The following is a 25281-nucleotide window of genomic DNA, read 5'->3' as shown; positions in this document are numbered from 1 at the left end:
GACAAAACCTGGCTCTGATGTCTGCTGAGATCGGCTTGTCCTGGTGTTTTCAAAACACTATTCAAACCACTATCAAGAATTAATACTGTATTCTAAACAAGTAGGGGAGGGACAATGGCAATGTTGAAAGTTCAGCTTAAATACATTGGTCGCTGTGCAGAAATGTGTATTTATCTTGATAACAAACTCAATGTGGTTATTACTCAAAGATATGTGTAGTTACACTTCTTCCTCTAACATGGGAAGCAAAATTTGAATAAGAAGTGTCAATTAGTTTGCTGTTGTGTCCTTACATCTGGACTGAATGTGGGGTGATGAAGTTGTAAGTTTCTGGGTCTTCAGACTATATTCAGGCCTGCTTTGCCTGTCTTTGTCTTTGAGTGTATCGATGTGTTTGAGCCTCAATTCCTAGTCTTTAGAGTTCATAATATTGCTAGGTGCTTTTTACAAGGATAAATGAGAAATTATAGGTAGATTGCAGTAAGATGCTTATTATTAGCTGCCATTATTGTTACAGTTAGTGGTAGTTATCACTGGTATGCATAGAACAGCAAAGAATAGTATTGTTAAGAAAAGTGATGATTTGATATAGACAATCTTGTAGATCTCTCCAGGGATAGTATTGTTCCTTGGCTCTTTGGGAGGAAAACAGCTTTGGACATAGTCAACAATAAAACGTAAGTGAGTCAGCTTATACCCCCAAACACTGGTAAAGCTATGAGGAAGGATTGCTTCCCAGAGCATAATGGGATTTTCTTGCAAGTTTGTGAAGGGTTTGATAGGAACTCATGTAGTTCCTGAGAGAGTTCCAGAATAGGACAAGGTCTTGCATGGAGGCCTGTGAGCAGTCAGAAATTTTCCTTGTATGAGTTTGTATTAATGATGATGACTGGTGTGGAACTGGGAACCCTGGGCCTAACAACCTCTCATTTCATTAGCTACAAAATATTTCAGAAAGGCGTAACTGAGTTAGATGGATGTTAATAGAGGGGAAAAGGTGTCTTCCTCGGAAGATGAAAGAAGAAGAAGAGGAAGAAGACAAAGAAGAAGAGAAGAAGAAGAAGAAGAAGAAGAAGAAGAAGAAGAAGAAGAAGAAGAAGAAGAAGAGGAAGAAGACAAAGAAGAAGAAAAGAAGAAGAAGAAGAAGAAGAAGAAGAAGAAGAAGAAGAAGAAGAAAGAGGATCTATATAGAAGGCTACTGACACAGAAGACAAAATGATTAGGGGATTTGGAAGAGGACTGCCGAATGTTAGTGGAAAAATCCACAGCAATTCTGATGCAACAAAGATTGGGAGTGAAGGTGAGATCAGCTCTTGATGATATATGGGGCAATATGAAAGAAAACATCTGCCTTACTTCCTTAAATCCAAGGGCAAATCTCATGACTCCTATGTACATTTGGGTAACTTTCCAAAGATTTAATAAAGGTAGGCTTGTCAAAAGGGAAATAGAATCAAACTCCTTCAAACATGAGGGAAATTTCTGTACTCTACAACTTGTCTTTCTACTAACAATTGTGTGAGTGTGACACCATGGGATGTATTCAGTAAATAGATTTTTTTTTAATTACTCAGTACCCAGAAGTCATATTCTTGCCAGATCTCTTCGTATGGGAGTGCATCCAGTGTTATTTGTGGATGTCCCATAAAAAAGGTGTGTTTGGATCTGTTGGTGTGAAAATATTTTTCCCAAATGATTGCACCATGGGTTGTAACTCACTGTTGGGTCACCAACTTCATCTCACACATATATTATACAACGTATACTTCTCATACATGCTTTGTATAAGTCCTTTGAAGTATTTAATCTGTAAACTCTATAAGCTATCTCTATGATATATGTTTAGTTTTATTCTGAGTATTTTCATGTTTATGAGTTGCAACCACTGTCACTAATAAAAGCACTTTGTAACGGTAGACATTTTAAGAAATGACACAGAACATCACAGAAACCAATTAATCAAACATGATTAATTTTAATGTAATTACTAAAGAAAGATATACCATTTTATTATGACACTCTAGCCATACATTTTCAAAATATGCTTACTAAACAGTAAATGTAAGATAATGATTCAGTTAGTTACATTTTTAGAAGTAATTAGGACTGATATTGTTCTGCCATAAATGAGTTGAATAATAATCATTTCAAATACAGTCAGGATTAATTTGATAGAAGATATTGTTGAACAAAACACATACAATGAGTGAACCAGTTCTTACCTTCAGGTTTCAGTAGGGAAATTAATTCAATGCCTGTGGGTTAATTATCACACTTGCCCTTTAAGTGCGGTAAAAATAAACGAAGCAAAATGTATGACGTAATCCAAATTCCCACAGCTCGTTAATCTTTAGCAAAAAAAGAGATCGGATATGATATAGTGTTTGGAGCTTTTATGAAAACTGAATATAAACTGCATAACGCTGGGAAGTTTTTTTTTTATATTTTGAATAGACATTTTAATGATACGTAGACACAGATAAAAATTATGATAATCACAGATAAGATGTGAACAGACAGCTTGAGTTTCAGAGTCCCCCTGCAGTGTGTTTAACGGGGAGGTACAAGGTAAGTATTCAAACCAGGGGGAGTGAGGAGATAGATGAACCCCAGAGTCTTTGCTATGAGCTGGTGAGTGGGGTCACGGGGTGGTTTGAAAGGGGATTTTTATTTAGAGTTCTCTTTTCATTTTCCTACTTTACACGAGTTATATTTTGGGCAAAGGGAAATAAATAATGCTTGCTTTTTGGCCCGGACAATTTAAACAAAGGCACATTCTAAAGATTGTAAAGGGTCGTTTTAAAGGTGATTCAGTTGTATTTTATGTAGGAGAAAGTATTTCCATTTTAACTCATATTTCAGTTGGGCAGTGACATTTGGGTTTTTTTTTTAATTATTATTATTCTTTCTTGCTTCCTGTTAATAATTTTTTTTTCTCCTTAAAACCCCATTTCAGGGACATAAAAATAATAAGTGGAGAGAAAAGTCATGGTCAAAATCAGTGTAATTATTCATTAAGAAGGGACATGTGAAATGTTTTAAAAACCAGTTCTTTAGTTTTCAGGTTTTGTCTGGCCAGCCTCTAAAAAATTCTGGGGCAGACACTAGGGGCAGGGGGAAGGGACTGGGAGGAACAAAGACAGTTTCAAAAGTCCCCTGGGCCTCTGTCTTATCTGGGAAAGCTTTCCCTAAAATGATAAGAAGAAAAGGATCGTACCAGATAAGACTTGGTTTTTTAAATCGCTATCTTAATCCTGTACCTTATGCACTTAAGCTCTGGACAGTCTTGTCTCTTTTCTTTTAAATAGAAACCATACAAAAAGGTATCTAGGAATCAGTTTCTAATAATACCTAACAGGAAAACCTTACAGAATATCACAACAGCAAGAAGCAGGTATGTACTATAGGATTAAACACTAGCATTGAAAACAAACAAACAAAAAAAAACAAGTAAAAAAGTTTCCCTCAGTTTCCCACCCTCCCCCTCAGATTCAGGACTTAATGATCTTTGTAGGCAGTGGGGGCAGAGACTCACACTTTCAACTGCATTTTAAAGCAAATAATTCCTTAACATTAATCATCCCTCTTTTGAAAACATAGGAAAACCCATGTGCTTTGAATGCAAATTCTCATTCATATGAGAAGATCCAAACAGGGCCTACGCTAATAAATGAAGACTTTCTTTTATGATTGAAACTAGAAAGGAACACTTAAAATAGTCTGATTCAGTAAGTGAAGCCACACATTTCTAGCTCGGCTAGCCAATAAAGAGTCTATGTGAGTCTATCATCTTTCATTCTACTATGAAAGAGAAAGAAGACCAAGTCATTTTTGAACATTAGGAGTTTCGTTCATAAAGATTGTATGAAGTAAAAAAAAAAAAAACATAACTCAAAACCAACACAAAAACAAAACAAAGTCTTCACAGATTGTTAGCCATCTTCTTCAACAATTTCTCACAGGTTCTTTTCTTTCTTTGTCAGTAGATAACCCCCATCTTATAAGGAAATACTTTCCAACCTTTCCCAATGAGAGCAAGGATTACTTCAAGGAGAGCAACCACTCTTTGAGGTGTCCGATGGGAGTGCATCCTCTATAAACCAGAAACCAGGGCGTACCCCTTAGGATGTGGCAGAAGTTGTTTCTAGTAGTAGGTAAGTCTAGGTTCTTAAAAATCTTTGTTTTTATTTCCTCCACTTTCTGAGCATTTGTTTTAGAGTGGAGCACATGTGCGTGTGCACAACACAACACACACACACACACTTATGTATGCATGCATTCACACACACATACACACACACACACACACCAAAACTAAAACCAACCAAAACACAACAAGAAATCCAAAAAATCAACAACAAAAAAGCAAGAAGTAACTTAGTTCTCTTCTGCCATTTGCCTGAAGTTCTTTTACTTACTCCTTATTGATCAACATTTTAGATTGGGTAAAGTATTGCTAATTTTGTTAAATTCGAGAGCCAATGAAATAATTGAGCTTCCTAACTTTAAAACACTTTTTTTTCCATCTTCTGTCTCTGAGCCCCTAAGCTCACAACTTGGTGAACAATATTCTACTGGTGAGTGATGTAAGGTTGAAAGGCGGTGGCTAGAGGTAATGCTACCTTAGTAAGCCATCTATCTATAGAATTGTTGTTTCATACTTTAAAAAAATATGTCTATGCTTTCTTTTTTTTTTCTTTTTTCTTTTTTTTTTCTTTTTTAGTCAAGTACTTTCTTAAAGAAACAATAGCACCACATTGGCGTAGCTGGCCAAACAATAAATGGGAAAGCAAAACACACTGCGTCTTATCTCTTGTGCATCCTCCCAAGTGCACAAACCCATAACAGAAACCCTGGAGCCGTGGGGTAGGAGACGGTTTCATCTACAGACATACCACATCTCACATTAGCACTGCAAGAAGGGGAAGGTGTCTTCAAGGGGAAAGGATTACTTAAGAATAAAAAAGATTTTCAAGGAAATGATTTCTTCTTTCTCTTCCAATTGGAGTCTCTTAGGGTGAGAAGGGGTGTGTTTGTGTGTGTGTGTGTGTGTGTGTGTGTGTGTGTGTGTGTGTGTACATGCGCACATGCATGTAGGGTAGGTACATGTGGGATGGGTATTTAAAAAAGTATTTTTTACCCTAAGAAAGTAGACTACAGTGGAGAGCTGCGTTAACCTTTTAAGGGGAACTGACTCATCTTACAGTGTTCAAACACTTGCTATTCTTTGGAGAGTAGGATGAAAATCTGACCTAGGTATTAAGTATTTTTAATTAAGGTCAGGAATAACCCTATCAAATAAAAACTCTTTGCTACCTATCTTTATAGTCCCTTGGTAAACTTCTTAACACTGCCCCATTTCTAAACACTAAAGCAATTTAACTGCATAGCAAAGCTTATGAAATTTTAAGCTGTAAAATTGTAAGTGTCCCTTTCTACCAATCTTGAGGCATTATGATTCACCATATCATGGTCAGTAGGCTTTCAGAGTTTATGAAGATTTGCCTTACAGTGTTCATTCATTTAAAAGTATAATGACCCTTAATTAGCATAATTAATTAGCTAGTATAATTAATTTTATTAGTTGATTTCTGATCCAGTTGGAGAGAATTATGTATTGGATAAAAGATCGCATATTTAAGCGTTCCTCATTGAGAGAATTTTTGAATGTTTATAGACTCAAATGAACAAGATATGTGATAGACACTTGGAGTTACCACATGCACCCATGGCAGGAAACCCACCATCTGTAGAAGGCCACCTCTAAGGTTTTCTGGGAATCACCAATTTTAAAAGGTACACACTGTGAATAAGAGCTAAGAGTCAGAATTGCCACTCTGGGTATGGGAGGGTCCAACTTTTCCCACCGCATCTCTGGGGGAACAGACAGATGGCAAAACTGGCGTATTAGTCCATCTTTCTCTCTCCCCACTACACAGGGGATGCTCAGCGTGCCTGGCATTCTGAAGTCTCTACCCAAGAGCACTTTCTGCCTTTCCTCAGAGACTCTAGAGGCAACCCGGAGGAAGGAAAACTAAAGAGGTCCCTCTTGTTTTTCTTATACATTTTGTAAGAATATTAAGGAAGCCCGCAAAAGATAATCAAGGCTGCAGATAATAAGATGTGAATACTGGGTAATTTTCATTGTTGTTGTTCTCTTGAGGGAGCCAATCTTTCTAGATGTTTCTAGAGCCAACATTTTCTAGATCTTTCTGGCTATCAATGTCCAGTTCATTGTATCCAGAACATTTGCAGAAAACTGGATTCTTCCTTCTAAGCAGACACTAGGGAGAACCTCAGGGTTGAGAAGGAAAACTTTTGCCTCTCAAGTTACAAATCTGGCCAGCATAGTTTCACAAAGTTAAAAAAAAAGTCTATGTACATACAAGAAGCAAGGGTAGGACTATATCCACTAAAGAAACTGGTGATTTTAATAGATATTATTTCAAATTTTAAGGATATTAGGGCCTTTTTATATGCTAAAGAGAAGGAAATATGTTTTTCAAACTGAGTAGAGTTTCATTGATTAAATATTAGAGTTATTCCTAGATGTTAAGTGTCTGTAAGAATTAATGAGAGTGGACAAGTGGAATAATTAAGTATCCTTTAATTGGCAAAGATCTTCTTCACTCTCCTTTTCTCCCCTTTCTTTTTCACTTGTCTTTATAGTCATAAGTTCAGATGCAGACAGAAGCAAAATCAAACTGTGAATCAGATGTCTCTTACTTTGTGACATGTTGGAGAGACAGAGTCCTTAGCTTGTCACTACTTAATGGGATCAGCTTCACCAATGAGAACTTAGATGTTGTATTGACAGCCTAGTGACTGACAGATGAGCCTTGTACGGTGTCAGCGGGTTATTTACAGAGTTCCTTGCATCCCAGCAGTTCAAGGGTTCTGATGTTGCACCCTCCTGGAGACTCCAGAGCAAACATCAGAAGGCCTGTCTTTAATCTTCCTACCACCCCTTCGAGGTAGGTAGATGACATATTGCCCCCATTGTGCAGATGAGGAAACTGAGGCACCGAGAGGGTGGAGTGACTTGACCAAGGTCACACAGTGCTAAGTCCGTGTGGCAGAGGTTGCAAATACTTATTTCTTCGGTGAAAGAAAGAAACCAGGACTCCTAAGGTCCTCAGCCTCTCGCTCTTCCCACTTTCTCTCCGGCCTTGCCAAGCACATGTGTCTTAGTAGATTTTATATCTTAAATTCCTCTTGGAAGGTGTAACTGGGGAGGCCTTTGCATCTCCAAAGAGGATGGATTCTTTTTTTTTTTTTTTTTTTTCAGTTCCCTTTCTAATTTTGTCACCTTCGGCTCCAGGCTTTCATTTTTGCTTTGCTTTCACCTTTTACCATTTTGACCAGTTTCTTTCATATAACAAACTACAAAATAGCACCATTGTACTAAAAAAAAACAACAACAGAGTTTTACATACTGTTTGATATTTCCTGTATTATTGATATGCTAAATTTACATAGTGCTCTATATGGAAAAATAAAAAGAGAGAAATTGCTAATTAGGTTACATACTAACTTATCACTTGAAGGAACCATTGAGAGTTTAAGAGACGTTCTATGCTTCAAACACACACCTAAAAATGATTGGCCTCAAAGTTGCAGTTATTGTCAGTCTATGTTTTTTTTTTCTTGTAACATGATGTCAAAAAATAAAGCTTTGTGTCTAAAATAAATGCTTCCAACTTATATTTGGTACAAATGCCAAAGATGGAATCAGGTGGGTTAAAACTTGGTAGGCCATTTGACTGCTTATTGGCTATTGCTTTTGAGGAGGCCAAATTCAACAAATAGAAATGTTACGAAAGGGCGGAGCTAGGGGGAGATAGACAAGGTTATTAGGCTCTGTAAAACAAGCAGCAATAGCTGTGTGGGAAGAAGGTGAGGATAAGAGAACAATTTATAAACCACTTACACACAGTTGCTGAATGCAAGGCTCCAGCAGCCAAAAGTCAGAGAGGAACTTACTGCAACTTGATCTATATAACACCCATGCATTTTCGGCTCTTGAGAGGCAGGGACTAGGATATATAATTATATATATATATATATATATACTTTTTCTCTATAGAACGCTATTGATAAAGGATCAACGGCAATCTACCCACTCAAGGACCACTTTTGCAAAGGTGCAAAGCTTTTTAACAAACACTCCTAAAGACAATGTTGGAATGTTTACTTGTATATTTCATTGGGGAGGGGAATGCCCATCTTTGAAATGTTATTGAACTTATTATTATTATTATTATTATTTGGTAGGTGTTTCAGGGTTTTGCAGGTTGCTCCCGCGGAGCAGAGGATCCTGCGGTGACATGGCATTTTCTGCTGCTCGGGAGGTCCCGCCTACATTCGGTAGTTCTTGTCTGCTGCACTTCCTCTACTTGCGTTCTTCAAATGTACTTCCTGAGAACAAGAGAGAAAAGGGGCCGTTAAGTTGTACTGGTTTGCATTATCCACTTTAAGCAATCCATTTACCCCTTGTGTTTGTTAGTCACTGTATGAGAAAGAGCTTCCTCCATATGCCTACGCAATGTGTGATGATCAGAACGAGAGTTAGGTAGGATTTCAGTACCTTTACAGCCACCATTTCTTTATGAAGCTAACTTCCACAGTCTCTTCTTTATAAGCTACACAGTAGATCCTTGTAACATATCACCCCCTCCCCCTTGGTTCTTGAGCTTGGGGCGGCCCAGTACTGATGCTTTTTAGGTGCTGTGCCCAGCTATATCTAACACTGGCTCTCAACCTTTCGTATCTTAGGTCTCACTAGCCAAGCTAAAGGAAGGTCTGAACTCTTGAATTCCTTAAAGAGCATGCAGATGCGCAGGCCTTTAGTTAAGACTTCCACCAAGCTTGATTTGTCTCTATGAGCTCCCTCTAGCACAGGTACCATTGCTTTGTAAGTACACTGAAAGATACCTATCTTTCCATCTGCGTCTATCCTGGATTCACTCATGGGAAGGAGATGCTGCTGAGAATTCTAACCTTCTGACTGGAACATATTTTTCCCCCCCAGTGAGTAGCAAAACGAAACCAAATTAAATCAAACCAAACCAAAACAGCAAAAACAACACCCCAAACTCATTGCACTCTGGGGTTACCTCTGTTGTCTTTCTTACAATTTGTTTTACATTACTGTTTTGCAATAAGGAAGGGTTGCTTTAAATTGTGCCCCCTGTTCCATTGTAAGAAGGAAGTGCTGCTTTAAATTATGTCCTCTGTCTCTTCATGGAGAGAGGCAGCATTTTTTTTTTTTTTGAAGCAGAAGGCTGGGAAGTCAGGTAAAAATCACTACACCCTGAGCTGAGAGTTCAAATCCTACCGGCTCCTACTTGCCCGCCATGTGAACTTGTGCAAGGAAATTCCTCACCCATAAAATAAAACAACAGAATCTACATCATAAGATTAAGGAAGGCCCATTTCTAGAGGCAGAAGCATAATCGATATGGTTATTAGCTGTTTCTATTCATTTCCACTCTTTATCATGTCATCTTTGTATTCATGTGTGTATGTGTGTGTATTGTATGTGTGCATGCAGATGTGTACGTGGGTATACCTGTAGAACTGCAATCTTTTTTAAAACATGTTTTTTTTTTCATTGAACATAGCTAGAGTATTGAACAGCAAGTTCTCAGGGGATCTGCCTGTCCCCACTCCTCCTCCCTCAGCATTAATGCCTGACTACTGGTTCTTTACAGGAGTGCTGAGGAATCTGAATTCAGGCTCCCGTGCTTCCCAGATAAGTTCATCACTGACTGAGCTATTTTCCCTGCCCTTGATATGCCACATTAACTAGAAAGTGACAACCCTGAGGCCCAGATGCCAACTTCTTTGAGCTGATACCATTATCACTTCCTCAACAAATACAAATATTCCTGAAGGATGGCGAATTTTGTTCAGAACAAAAGTCCTAGGGGAGCAGAGACTCATTTGCTTCATGATTGTTAAAGAGGAATCTGATTTGGGATGCTGCGGGTACTTTGGCCTCTAGTTCTATAGCATGCAATAGTCAGCTACAGGTATAGAAAGAGCCTTCATAAGTCCCAGTAGCCCTTATCACTGGGACATGTTGCTCTCAAGATCCCAAGACCAAACGGCCACTCTCACACTGGCAGCCAGGTTTGTTAACATTTTCTCTCACCTGAGGTAACGTCCACCCCACTCAATCTCAACACTGTTAGGGACTAGTAGACATTAGAGACTTTGAGAGGGTGAGATTTAATACTAATGAATACCACCAATACCAGCCAGTATGAGCCAATGCCTATCGACCAAGACTCTTAGGCATGTAGTGATTTTTTTTTTTCTGATACATGTTCTGATACTACCGAGAGCATGTGTCCTATCACTGAGTCCCTCATGAAACATGAAAGGAAATTGGCCCTTTGTGAGTCAGTAGCCAACATCATACTGACAGAACAGAAGAAAAGTGTGTGTAAATATATATGTATATATACATATATATACACATATAGACATATACACACATATATACATATACATACTTTTTAAAGTAACAGGCCTATGGCCATTGTGAAAGAAGCAGGCCACAATAAAATAGGATCTTGAGCAGAACACCTTGAAATGCCATCAGTTACAAATAGAGAGACTTTCCTTTTTTTTTTTTTTTTTTTTTTTTTAATAGCATGCAACCCTTACAAAGTTCACTTATCGTACATTTGTTGCCGGGCAAAGTGTTAGACACTGAGCTCCGAGTGAGCTTCTTATCCTTATTGCACTCCTAATAATCATTTTTCTAGACAAATGAAAGGAAGGCATCTGTGGAGGAAGAGTGGGATCGTTAAAGTTCCCAAACGGTTTGACACTTTACATGCTGGGGTGTGGGGGGGGGGATGGCATTGGATTCATTTTGCCACATGCTTCAAATAGCTGCGAGTCAGGGCAGCGCTATTCTACAGAGCTACTAACCAAACGGAGAGGGAGGGAAGTGTACTAATTTGAATTGTTTTTCCTATTTAAGATGCACACTGGCTCAGAAATAAAGAATGAGCGGTGAGTCTAAACTACGCGCACTAAAACAATTCAAGAATGGGCTGGCAACCGTGAAGGAAACCCCATGATCCGATGAATCCAGTTCTCAAGCAGAGTTACAAATTTGTCAAAGAGCACACTCGGGTACCTTCTATTCTTTACTTTTTTTTTTTTTTTTTAACGCAGGGAGAGTTGTACAGCAGCTAAAAGAGAGGGAAATGAGGTCAGATTGGCCGTCTCACAGATCTTTATATGCTGGGTCTTTCTTTTCTCTGAAAGCAGAAGGTAGGCAGGTTGAAGTTGAGCAGAAGTGTCCCCTGGCGGTTCCTTTGAGGGTCTGTCTCAGCATCCAGTAGAGCTGTGGGCTGAACCGCACCCACCAGTGCCCTAAGTAGCATGCTTCCCAAGCGCTTGGGCTCAGCGAACCCCCCATTTAAGAAGAGCAGCTGTGTTGTCTGCTTTGCTGTTGGCTCTCTTCCCAGGCTCCCACACGTGGTGGTTTCTTTGTTGCAGACAATGATAGTGACGAACAAAAGCACTCAGGGACTCGGCCTCAGTTACATCTGCCGCTTTCGCTCATTGTCTTAATTTAATTACGCTGGCTCCCCCTGACAATAGGCTGCAAGCCGAGGCCTGGTAGAAGCAGCGGTCCTCAGAGCTGGCACCCACCTTCAGTGCACTTCTTGAACGGTTATGAAACAGTCTTACATGCAGCCAAGCACAAACTTTTCACTTGAGCAGTTTGTCCAAGACAAACAAAGCAGCTGAAACTGTTTCTAGTATGCAACTAGACAGTTTTTTGAAAGGAAAACGGTAGTGAGTAAATATTATTTCCTATTGACACCAGAGAAGGCAAGATTTAAAAAAAAAATAAAATGCTGGTTTTCCAGCTCACTGGGGTTGGTGGAAGAAACTGAACCTTCTGAAAAAAAAAAAAAAAGGTCTAACTAGCTTATTAGGGAATGGGTTGGGAAAGGGATTAATCTGAAATGGCTCTCAAACTTTCCCCTGAAGAGTTATCCACAGACCTTTTGATGATGGTAAAGATCCTCAAGGGTTAATAACAATGCGAATCACAAGACTCTTGACACCTGCTGAGGCTTTATGGCTGAGTAAATTCTTTCACTGGCTCCTCAGATCCATTTTGGCAAGGTGACCTTACTTGTAACCACTCCATTTCCGGGCTGTCGCTTGCTGTGAAGACTGGAAGATCGAACGGGGGTGCCTAAGGCTGCAGAGGAACTGTTGAGATTCCTCCTAGATGGTTCTTAGAATCAAGAGTAGAAATGACAGTGGCCATCCATCGAGCATTGATGACGTGCTAGGGATCAGTCCATCAGTGCCCATTGCATATGCGTTGTCCTCAGTTACTCTCACAGGAGTCCTCAGGATGTGCACTGGCACGCTGGCCATTTGACCTTTAAGGAATCTGAAGCTTTGAAAGCATTGAAAAAAACTTGTTTATTTCTTACAGTTAAGATGGCTTTCTGACTTAGAATTGTTGCAGGTCCTTCTGATTCTGGAGGTGACCTGCTACCCTCCACTCCAAGAGGTGAGAGAAAAACCTAGAGCCTCCAGCAGTAGTAGCTCATAATGTCATCAGCTGTCCATTGCAAGGTGTCAGAGGCAGAGGGCCCTAAGCTAACGTGGCGCGTGTCCTTCTTGACCACAGCATCAGTAAGGCAACACATTTGTGGTTGCTCTGGAAATACAGTGCTTCCGTTAGCAAGTGCTAATTCCTTGGATATTATTACTTCTGAGTTCTTTTTTTTTTTACCACACCTACTTTTTTGGGGTGTGGGAGTGGGGGTTTGCCTAGGGGGCAGACTATAAAAGAAAGATGATAGACTCTTTAAACTTCAGGAAGGAAGCACTAATGTTCTCAATAGACTGCGTTTCCATCTTCTACCCACTGCAAACAAGTTAAGTATTGTAGGGCATAGTCTAGGAAAGGCCTGGCATTCTATTAAAAAAAAAAAAAAAAAAAAAGAAAAAAAGCACTGAGGAAATAGTGCCAGGCCTAGAATATTAGCAGCTTATTTACAGCACAAAGTACTAACTCAGCATTGACCTTCTCCACAAAAGGGTAAATAGAAGAAGAAAGAACAGTGGGTGATTGACAGATAGCCCAGACATCAACTCTTTATTTGTTGAAAAGGATATGCTGTAGTTCTTTTTTTTTTTTTTTCTGCTTGACTTGGGGGACACATGACATTGTGGAGGATGATTTAGATGTCTTGGTATCAGCTTTGACTTCAAGGAATCCCAAGTTCAAATTCTGGGACAGTCAGCTTGGCCTCTCTTGTCTGGTAGCCAAGCTGAGTGAGTGGCGTGAGATCCTACTCTGTGCACTAGGACAGGGGCTTTAAAAACCAAACAACCCACACACAGTTCGAGAGACTTGTATCTTGTTGTGTGTGGCTGACTCTAGGACAGAGGCACGTGTGTGGATGGTTTCCCCAAGCCTTTCACATAGGTACACCTTCTAGTGAAGGTTTGCTCATTTGCCTCCCGTCAAAACTTGCAGGCCTGTTTTTGATCCCAGCTTCCCCCACCATGTAAGAGCTACGTGACTTGGGACAATCACAGACTTGTTCTTCCCTCAGTTTCCTCTTCTAAAATTTGAAAGAATGGGAGTAAAACAAAAAACAAAAAACACTGGGTTCATCGAGTTGGTTGATTGGCTGCTTGAACTCTAGTCACTTAGTTAGCACAGGGACATAGCTACCGTTGTGTGTAAGAAGGCTTGCTGGCAGAGACACTAAGATTAGATCCATTCTGTGACCTTGGCTTTTAGCAAGGCCAGTTTAGTCTGGCTTGCATGCTATCTTGTGTGCGCCTACCTTCGTTAGAACACTGACATGCCTTAGCGTAAATTCTGCACATGTGTGTCTCCCCCACTTAAAGGAACCTCCCTGAGACTAGGGGGGGCATATCTTCTTTACCTCTGTATCCTCCCGAAACTCAAGCAGAGTGTTTGAGGGATAAAAGCCAGTAGCAAGTGCAGAGTCTGGTTTATATCCATTTAAATGTTCTGCAGAAGCAACGGGGCAGAGTTTAGGTCACGAGCAAGCACTGCCTGGCCACCTGCTGTATTCACAAAGCAGAATAGAACAGAAGCCTCTCCTGGCTCAGCTCAGAACTTCCACTGGTGACTGTGGCATAAGTGATGCTAACTAAGAAATGGAAGAGGTAGGAAGGTGCCTGGCCCGTGGGTTGAAATCCGCCTTGGCTGTGCACCCTGACTTGGCCACAGGAGAGCAGGATCTTGACAAGACATTTAGCCTTTCTCAGCTTTCTCAGTTTATTTTCTGACCTCCACAGCAGGGAAAAAAAAAAAAAAAAGATAGCATTCACCATGCGGGCCTATGATGATTAAATGAAGTGATTTACTAAAGTCCTTGCCACAGGTAAGTGGTCAATAAACATTAGCTGTCATCATCATCATCATCATCATCATCATCATCATCATCATCATCCATCCAGTTTTTAACAGTTACTACTGACTATGGGCAAAGGTAGCTACGTCTGGATTTGTAAAGTGCCACTGAATGCTGGGATAGCACGCCCTCAGCTCTTTTTCATTTTCTCTTTTAATAAATGATGTGTCCCTAGGAAGGCTCAGGAGTCAGGGAACTTGTGTGCGTCCTGCCATTATTTTCTGACTGGCTTTAGTCTGATTTAACAACCATCTCACTCTTCAAATAACCACCTGATTTGATTTCCAGTGATGTGATCTTCCTGTGATGTAAGAAACCGCTGGTAAATGGTTTAAAATAGGGAAGTAAAAGAAGAAAACGCTGAAGATTTTTTTTCTCTAGGCAGCAGGAAGTATTTATATTATCTTTAACAATCTAGAAGGCTGTTGTAAAATCCTACAGGTTTACAGTTGTTTAGATTGGTTTTTATGGATAAGCTGTGTAGCTATTCTTATTTGCGATAAATGCAAACAACAATAATAATCATGAAAATAATAACAATATGGTGGTGGTAACAACGATCAATAAGCCCAATCACACTACCATTCCCTGAGGGAGTTAATTTTGGAATTGCTGAAAGGTTTGAATGTGACATCCCAAAAGTGCAAAACCAGATGCTGCTAATTTTTACTGATGGTTGCACTCCTCACCTGAGAATTAGCTTCAGTGTTAGTTTTCCTCGCGCTTTCACAATGCCATTGTTCCAACTGGCATACGACTTACGCTAACAGTGAGCCAGTATGTGTGTTAATGTGTATCCTGATGTCCTTGAGGGGCTGAGGCCCTGCGTAGTCTTCTGATGTCAGCTCACGGCACCACTGGTGGGTGCACAGGGTTAGTAAGAAAGGGTGCTGCCCTCTTCCACTCACTCTTTGAGTGTGTGACAAATCTGGGCAAGACACTCGAACTCTGTGTTCTGAATTTTCCTTCTCACTGAATTGAGAGAAAATTTGGAAGCGTGGAAGGGCTCTGCAGAGCTTTGAGGATGAACAAAATGGCACCACGACAGGTTGAAGTGCTTTGCATCTGTTTGAGGTTGATGGGAGCCTTCAACGTATGAAAGTAAACACTGGGGGATGCTAATGAGTGGGTTTCCCAAGACAGAACAAGGTACAGGCACGGCTCATCCAAACAGTTTTAAAACGTTAGAATCTTTTTTTTGTTTGTGTGTGTGTGTGGTGCTAAAGACATCTCTCTAACCCTTGCCTTGCATTCTTTTGAAGAACACAGATATTGTTCACAGAGACAAACAGAGCATTCAATAGTGACCTGGTCAACTAATACCAAGAAAAGAACACTGAAGATGCCAAGCATATGGTGCTGCATCCTTTATACTCTGTTTTTGTCTTGTCTTGCAATCTTCCATAAGCGTTTCAGTGTGCCTTGCCATGACAGCAGCATCACACCCTCCAAATGCACAATGATTAGGGATCTTTCCCAAGCCCTCAACCTGCCATACTCTTGCTCTTTGCTGTTCGAAAGTTTTTGTCCTGCCATGATTGTTATATACAGCTGTGAAAATAGCCCATCATATTTTCACAGATGGCAGTGCTGGTTGGTCGTTGGTTACTTAACCTCTTGGTGCTGGCCAGACAGAAAGCCCTGTGTGAACATTTCTAGACTTTACACAGAATTTTGTAAAAAAAAAAAAAAAAAAAAAAATTGGCATATGAATCCTTGCTTGCAAGTTGGGGCCATTTAGCCAGTTTCAGTTTGGCTTTAAAATGTCTTGGTCTTTCCCTGGGAACTTTGGGGGCCATTTTAACAAAGAGGAGCTTATTTTCTATCATGCTCAGATTGTTGTAGAATGAAAGTGGATGTTCTGGAGTGAGGAGAGGGCATTAGAGACTTATGGCTGAGAGAGGACGGTTGTGGCTGTAGTGACAGCTTAGACAGTGAAGGCAATCGGTTCTAACAACTCAGGTTTGGTTCCCAAGAAGGTCATGGTAGAAAGAGAGAACCGACTCTACCCAAGCTGCTTTCCAACCACCACATATGTGTCATGGCACATGCCCCTTCCCAGAATAAATAGACATAATTTTAAGACTTCTCAAAGGAAAGGGGAAAGAGGTAGCAGAACCCTGGGGCAGATGAAGCTACTCATTCTGTGTGTGACAGCAGCAGGGTGATGGAAGGAACATTAACTGAATGCAGGGAGCCATCTGTGGAGTCCAGAATTAGACCTGGAGGAAGCTTCTCAAGTGGCAACTTTATTCTAGGGGAAACTATTGAGATCCACAGACAAGAGAGAGCTATAGATTGTTCATTAGAGGAGAAACGGTTGAAGTCCCTGGTTCCCTAAAAGACGCCATGAAGACAAAAGCAACTTCCTTCTGCCCTTGCAAAAACATTACCTTCATTTCCTGAACAGCACATACTTTTAGGACCGTATCCCAGAGTTTTTCAGAAGACAAAGGAATCTTGAGATTTTTGTGGATGACAAGTGATGTTTACAAAGGAATTTATATCCACTGAAAGAAAGCAACCCACCCTGGTATTTGCCCATAATTTTGGAAAGTCATTTACCCACAAACCCTACTGGGTTAAACGAAGCTACACAAACACAAGCATCATCTACATACATGTGCACTTGTGCACAAACACATGCATCGTGTACATATGTGTGCACTTGTGCTCATTTGAACACACACACTCCTCCTTCTCTTCTCTGAAGACTGTTTACTATGGTGAATTACAGATTCAAAATCCCTACCCAAGAGATTTAGAATTAAAATCAGCTGCAAGTACATATAGTATTCTTATTTCTAACTAGCAACCCTCTATTTAAAAAAAAAATCTGACTGATGCTCTCTGAAACTATAACCACAACGCTGAGCTGAAGTTTTCCCAAAACCAGTTCCTAGTTCTTGTGATCCCTCCAGTAGGCTCTGGAGTTGTTTCTGAGTGTGTGGCGTGTTGAGAACTTTCCTAGAGGTGCTGTGTATCAGGCATGGAGTCACAGATCTGTTATGCCATGTCTCTCATCAGGTCCCTGGTCTTTGCAGCATCCAATTCTGTCTTCTGGAGTGTAAACCCAAGTTGACATTTCTAAATTATATATCTTGGTTGCTGGATGAAACCCAGTGGCATTGAGAAATCCCATTAAAGATGGGTTCCCAAACATGTGGCCTGCAAAGAATTCTGATTTCAATTGGGCCCTTGGGAGGGAAGCTGACTTCATTCTTGCGTGCTTAGTGGCTTCTCACGAATCTTCTCTAACTAGTGTCGGGTGACCTTTCTTGCTTAGGTCAAAGGAACCAATAACTGGCCTTTCAGTCCTGAGGTAACAGGTAAGGTAAACCCTATAGTGGGTATGCTCATATATTGATATGAGTTTGAACTCATAAAAGGAGATTGTTCTTCATTGAAAATTCTCCATCTTTCCATTGCTTTCAAAAGCCCACACTTGAATTTCAGGCTATCAGCTTCCTTCTGGCTCAAAAGTCAACTTTGTATTATTATTAAATACTTCATTACACACATACATATTTCAAAAGAGCTCGATTCCCCGTTTAACAGGCAGGTAAAGACTAGCTGTTCTCTTTCCCTTATAGACTCCAATGAACCTGTGCGTTTGCAGACTGTGTTATCTTAGACGGCCTTGTTTCCTTCCCACGGTCTCTTGGAGGGAGGCAGTCAGGTGATACCATGAGAAGAGGTGGTGTTCTTTGGAAGATATTTCTCGGTTTCCTTTGCAAACCCTTACATCTTAACAGTGCACATTTGAAGCTGTATGTGGTGGGCTTGTTTTTTAAGAGACACCTGAAAGACTGGATGCTGATAAAGGGTACTAGATCAGCATCCCTAGGAATCAAAGTGTCCCGGAAGCTGTGCAAGCCTGGAAAGATCCCACGTTTCTTTTTCTTTTTCTTTTTCTTTCTTTCTTTCTTTCTTTTTTTTTTTTTTTTTTTTTTTTTTTTGGCAGTTTTACTTAAAACTACCAAGATCTAGAATTCATGCTACGATTAAAAGTTTTCCCCCAGGCACCATGAAGTGAAAAGACATGTTACATTTGATTTTAACTGGTTGAGGGGGAAAAAAAAACCCATAGTAGTTTTCTATAAAGTTAAGTGTACGACCCTAAAATAAATATTAATAGCTCTTCATGTGGAAGAGTTGGACTAAACATTTAGATAGGAATTATTCACAGAATCAGGTATTCTCTAGGTTGGGAGGAATCTTAGACTACTGAGCTCTCTTCTGTTGTGTGTTGGAGAATATGTACATCTCTGGAACTGTTGCCAAACGTTGGCTTGACATGATTGGCTATGGGAGACATTTCTAAATCAGGAGCCCCCATTGCTCTAACTTCCAGAAGTACAGAAATTCTACTTAGTATTTCAACAGTGCTTCTTAGGTGGACACATACGCCTATCTATGCTTTCAATAACTCCTCACAGCAATATGGGATAGATTCAGTTGTCACCATGCTTGAGAGATGAGGAAACTGAGGCATGGATGAGCTAGGCAACTAAGAGCTTTGGCTTGCCTTGAGGCAGACTGACTAAGTTCTGCATTCCTGGTGCGACTACCCCACTTCTCCACCTTGGAAGCCTTATGCCTAGTTTAGACATTTAGAGCCAATGAGGAGGCTTGTCTCAGAATGACGGCTCCTCGCAGATTTTAATCAGTTTTAAACAAAAAGTCTCAATTTGCCTCGAAAAGGAAACACTTGGCGATGAAATGTGAGAATGATAAATGAGGATATATACTCTGCTTAATTCTAGAAGATACTGGGCAGAGAGGTCGCATTCACCATGAAGCGTTTAGCGAATCACTAACTGTCTTGCATTGAGCCTTTGAGCAATTTCAGTCTGAGCTAAAGAAGGACATTTGAACCACGTGCGACGTCACCAATGCCCCTTTGCCCTTTCCCGGTTTATTCTGTGTTTGCCTCACTACCCTCACGTAGAGGAGCGTGCTTGATGAGAGAACCATGCTTGAACGTGTTTTTCATGATTCCTATTACATGCCAATGACATGTAGGCGTGTTCAGGATTGCTCTAAAATAGTTAAAAGCCTACTTCAAAAAAATGTATTTCAGTTCACAGTCTAGGGCTGTGAGAAACTTGTTTTGATTAGGAAGTCCTATAGCTTTAAGTTGTCCTTGGATGGAGCTCATAATTAGCTTTTCCAAAGGACGTACATTTGGAAGTCTTGGTGAACCTCGGTCTCTTGAAGAGCCCTTCTCGGATAAGGTGGCTTCAGTGTCAGCTTTTGCCTGAAACTGCGCCCCACAGCGTGCTGTCCTAACAGAACGCAGCATCTCCTGATAAGCTAGCATCTTTGCAATGGTACCTGAAGTAAACTGGCTTTCATTGGGGTGGGGAGGAGGTGGTTGACACAGACTTCGGACTGAACCTTTAGTCCTATTTTGAGCTCTGGATGCCTTTGTTATATTGAAGACTTCCCAGGTTTTCAATGAGCCCTGGAGAAAAAGTGATCCCAGAGCAGGAAAAAAGAAAAATCAGGAATGAGAAGGACTGGGTGGAAAGCAAAGGATGCTTCTTTACTCCGGGACTTTTTTGAGGTAGGTTGCATAGATGAAGTGCTTCAGTTGTTGGTTTTTTTTTTTTTCACCACCCAAAAGTCCATCGCTAGCTTGCCGGGGGATTTCTGCCTTCCAACCTGTATCAGTGAGGTACCTCACAGTTTGGATAATCTTGAGATTTCTTCTCCATGAAGATCTTGCTTGTACTGCTTAGGTCAAGGGAAGTGGGAGCAGAGGTCACCGAGAGCTGCCTTCTGTGCGTTGATTGTCGCCTTCTTCACCTTCGGAGAGTTCAGCACTCGAGAGCATTGGCAACCTTTCTTCTGGGGGGTAGACTTCCCATGTCCAATTCCACACACAAAAGCACATACCCTTTTTTTATACTTGGCTCATTTTTGATTAATTGTTGTTGTCTGCTGTCCAGAAGAAGCTTAGAAACCAAGTACGTTCCCACTTATGTCCAGATCTCAGTATCCTGATCTTTAAAACCAAGAGACAGAAAGGCTCCAAGGCCTTTACCAGCACTAACAGCATGGTCCTAAGACGCTTTCTAATGAAGACGCTCATAGGAAATGATAGCGCAATATCTAGCTGTAAGTGTGTGTGTGTGTGTGTGTGTATGTGTGTGTGCGCGCACATGTGAGTATGTGTGTGAGTGTGGGTAGCATATATGTCTGAGAGTGTGAGTTTGTATGTGACTATGTTGTGAGTTGTTTGTGAGTATTATGTGTGTGTAAGTGTGTATGTAAGCATGTGTATGAGTTGTGTGTATATGTGTGTGCATATACGAGTGTGTGTATGTGAGATTGTGTGTGTGTGTGTGTGTGTGTGTGTGTGTGTGTATGAAGAGAGAGGTAGGGACGGAGAGAACAAATAGATGTATAGTTGAAAATAAAAATTTTCCCGTAGGAGATATAACTAAATGATATAATTTGATATAAGATATGTTCATTATGGGCTGACTGCTCTCCTCTAGCCCAAAAGTCATGTTCAAGGTTCCAGTTTCCAGTACCTTAACTGTAGAGTGCACTTAGATACAGACTCTTTATTGAGGTCATCACATTACAGTCAGGTCATTAGAGTGAACCCCAATCCAACCCCACTGATATCCTAATGAAAACACAGTATTCGGACACTGAGATAGGTACCGAGGGAAGATTTAGGAAGGAGGCCTCCAAGGGACTGATACCTTGAGTGAGGACTTCCATTCTCCAGAAGCATGAAGGGTGAAAAAAGCCACCATGTCTGTGGGTCAAGCCATTTAGTCTATAGTCTGTGATGCTTTGTTATGGCAGTCATAGCAAATTAATACATCTTTCATGTCTGACACCACAGTACAAGAGAAAAGTTCAGTGATCTTTTAAAGGTTACCTCACAGGACTCTTTTTGTAAATATTTCATGATCTTTGGCCTAAACCCTGGACTTGACTGCGAGGCAGGGCCACCAGTGAAATTCAGGGAAGAAATCTGGGAACTTCTGTGACACAATACGGTGTTGCTGAGAACTCAGGGTTAATAGTTAACTCTGAACATATATTGACACGGGCAATTCTTCTATAACCGATTTGGGCAAAATTTAGAATGCCTGCGGAAGATGTGATCTTTATTTGCATATTTAAAAACTCTGATTTTTTTTTTTTGAAGGGGAAGGGAGTGCCTTGTTGTCATGTTTTTAAGCTTTCTTTGTTTTTGTTGTTGATGGCGCTCTGTTCTTGTCACTTTGTACTTTCTGAGGTGTTATGTTTTTCCCTTCCATTCTTTCCACGCGTCATGGCGACATGCCGTAGTGGGTTATTTTTTGCTCCCACCTGATTCAGTCAGGACCACTCTTCGCCATTTCCTCTACAGCTGTTCTGAGCTGCTGTCTGCTCCCCTCTCATCCTTGCCTCTGGCACTTCCCTTTGGGGGTGGGGGGGCTCCTTGTTCCCAGTTCCTCACTCCACTGGCCTCTCTCTGCTCTTCCTCATCTCCTCTGACTTGCTGAGTTGCCTCTGCTCCCCTCCTTCTGTTTGTTCCCCTCCTGGGTGTGTCTTTGGCTCACCTTTCCTTCTCCTTTGAGGCTTCGTTTTCTTGTTTGGAGATAGGGCCTGGGACTGCAAACATCACAAAAACAATTGCATTGAGAAGAGATGGTCCCTGGGGCTGGGGGCAGTCTTTTGAATCTGCCCACAATGCCTGGGCTCTGTTGGAAACAGGAGCCAGCCTTGGTGCTGGAGAGGGGTCTACAACACTGACATTCCAGAGCTTTGGGCCTCGCCTGCCTCTCATACCCACTTCCTCTTCAACTAGAAAGAATGAGCACTCCTTTGTCCCTCCTTCACACACTGACTTTCTCTCTGACCCTTGTGCCCACTGTGTTCTGTATATATCAAGCCCTGATCAGTCCCTTCACATCCCTTGAGGGGACTCACTGAGAGGATGTCTCCACTAAGACGACACCACCCTGGCCCTCCTTCAGCCTTGGCTGTGGTTTAGGACCAGGGAACAGCAAAGTGTCATTGCAAACTTTTGGGCCTCTTATCTTGTGCTTTCTGTACAACATTAGCTCTGTTTCAATGATAGAGTCTACACGTTCACTTAACAAAACACCCCTCAAAACACCCAAAAGAGGGCTTTGCCTTCTTTATCTTCCTTTCTCCTTTTCTTCTCCTTATTTCTATATAAGGACTTTGATTCTACTTAGACTCTTAAGACATTTGTTCATTCATTTGTTCATTCATTCACTTATTCACAACTGTATCAAGGCAGATGGTCTTTCTGAGGTGGCTTTATAACGATGAGTTGCATTTTGTTCTAAGCCTTTCTTACAGCTAAACAGGGTATGTCCATTTTCACTGGTTTTTTAAATTTAATTTATAGTTGCCCCCACTGTGAATTTCAAATAGGTCCCAGGAGGGAGTCTGTACTTGGACCAGTGTAGAATTCCAGGACTTACACATTTTGTTATTAGATTAAAATTATGGCGTATGTTACTCCTTGCCTGTCACTTATGTGGTGCAGGCATTCCACTTGTACATGGACTACATCTTAAGTATATCAACTTACTGAATTCTAACAAGTTGTCGCAGTAAATAGTATCCTTATCATAGTTTTATTGATAAGTCAGACTTGGTATGCTATTTGACCAAAAGGCCTCATTGGGCGACTTGAGTTTTGACAGATTTAATCTTTGCTTTCCACCACCTTCTAAGTGTCAGATGGCCCAGGGCTGTGGAAAAGACAATCATGGGTAGAGGAGGATTGAAAGAGGGGACTCGCAAGCTATCCTGGTGGTGGGACTGGAGCTTTTTTGACCTGTCATCTAAGAGACACAGGACAGAATTTCCATTTACCCTCCCCCCCCCGCACCCCGCCACCGCCCCACTGTACCATGTATGACAGAGCACTCCCGAATGGCTGCCTTCCATCCCCCGAAAGCTTACCTTCTGAGTCTTGGGCATGTCAGTGTGGCGCTGGGCACGGATAGAGCGGGCTGATTTCGTAGGCTTGAGTGGGGCACAGTACATCTCCAGCCTTCTCAGATCACAGCTCCGGAAGCAGCACTCATCTACGATGCCAGTCTGGGGTGCCCTCCGAATGCTGGAACCATAGCCTGTGGGCTTGTCTACACAAATCAGAACGGCCTGGTGTTAGACAGAAGTGCCTCCGTGCGCAGGCTCCCATCTAGTCCCCCGATGCCTCTCGTCTCCTGATAGCCAGTCTATACACTTCTCTAACATGTCACTCTTATCTTGAAGTATCATCAATACGATTCCGGTATAGATCCGGTGGAATGATAGCACACTCGTGTATAAGAGTTCATTTGCCACACAATTAATTTGTATTAATTCTCTTCATGTTCTCAACAATCTGTATTCAAGGATCTTGTCTATGTCCAGTCTTATCATTTCCCTTTCTATTGTCTTAGTTGAGAGGCCTTTAAGAGTGTTAGTTAAAACAAAAATCACAGATCAAGTTTCTTGACATTTTGTAAGCACATTGTTTTTTGTTAAAATGACAAGGTATATATTGTGAGGGTATGGTAGGATACTTTGGAACACATATATACTGTGTAATACAATCAACTGAAGGTATTTAGGTTGTTCATTATCTCAAACATATGAGCAAGAACTCCTTTTATGCACAATACTGGGAAAACCAAGTTCTTAATCATTTTAGTTAACTATATACAGTTTTATACATAGGGCAGCTCAACTGTTCTTTTACTTAACGGTTTCTATTGTAGATCAAAGTGCATATAAGCAAAGTTTGAACTCTAAAATACATCCTTCTTTTACTGGTGAGAAAAGTGAGACTCAGAGTTGGAAGTAATTGGTGGAGTCGAACTCTGATCTGCCTGCTGTTAAGCTCAGGGGCCTCAGGGAGTCCAGAAGATATTGGTGTAGAACCAGAAAAGTCACTTAGTGTCTGGAGTTCTCAATCTAACTGTACAATGGGTAATAACATCTTTCTTGTTAGAATTGAGGATAAGATGATATAACATGTTAAATAAAGTAATGCATAGCACCTGGTACAGAAGAGGTCTTAACTACATATTTACTTTTCCTGGGGATCTTTTTCAAGATCTTAAATTATACACACACACACACACACACACACATTGCTGCTATTGACCATACCCAGAAACCCAGAAACTCAAAACTGATTACAATAGCAGTGGGAAATAGGCTTGCCCAGTCACCCCAGAAAGCCTAGAGCAACCATTTCTGTTTCCTTATGGAATAACTATTGGACTGGGACAGTAAGAACTAAATGCCAGTGGGAATACTGATATCAAAACTCCTCTGATACTTGCAAATCAGCTAGAGCTCTTTACTTGGCAGCATGTAGGCTTTGGTTTGATTCGATAATTGGTTTGGACCACACCTTTAGTTGGCTTTCAGAATTAAAACAGAAGGTAAAATGAGCTTACATAGAACTCAGCACGGGCTGAATTGTCACATTTTGTCTCTGTAGAGCTTTGACTAAGTCAAATGCTGTCTATACCACAGTGCATCCACCATATAAAATATGAATCTGCACGATCTTAGATAGGGGCAATCAATTTTGGTCTCTCCATTGCTATGTAGGCCTTATGAAAAAGACTTGTCAACTGCAAGAATCCAGCCAACAACCTGATACGTGCTTAAGCTTAATCCCCAACACAAGAAGCCACGACATTAAGTAAAGACGTATAACCACATAAATAATAGCACAATACTTAAGAATAGGGTTTTGAAAATTGAAATCTTTATCCATATTTTCAACTTCCTCACGGGGTGTTGGGGGGCGGAGATTGGGACCATGGCAATATCCTGCTGTCAC

The 25281-nt window shown here is 40.9% G+C and overlaps 1 protein-coding gene across 5 annotated transcripts in view; it reads right to left on the bottom strand.

Annotated features, from left to right (window-relative positions):
• Positions 1–1955: 1955 nt before the first annotated feature.
• IGF1 (insulin like growth factor 1) overlaps positions 1956–25281 on the bottom strand; it is a 77777-nt gene continuing 54451 nt past the window's right edge. For 3 of the 5 annotated variants that reach the window (XM_084794106.1, XM_084794108.1, XM_084794104.1), the window contains exons 3-5: positions 23400–23581; positions 22019–22070; positions 1956–8418 (exon numbers count right to left, since the gene is read on the bottom strand). In XM_084794106.1, coding sequence (XP_084650232.1) covers positions 8393–8418; positions 22019–22070; positions 23400–23581 — 260 coding nt within the window. In that variant the 3' untranslated portion in view covers positions 1956–8392. The remainder of the gene's footprint in view (positions 8419–22018; positions 22071–23399; positions 23582–25281) is intronic. The other 2 variants (XM_084794107.1, XM_084794105.1) reach the window with 1 other exon arrangement.

Source organism: Acomys minous, assembly GCF_964271855.1.
Source record: "Acomys minous genome assembly, chromosome: 9".
Lineage (NCBI taxonomy): Eukaryota > Metazoa > Chordata > Mammalia > Rodentia > Muridae > Acomys > Acomys minous.
This window is presented reverse-complemented; position numbering and strand designations above follow the sequence as displayed.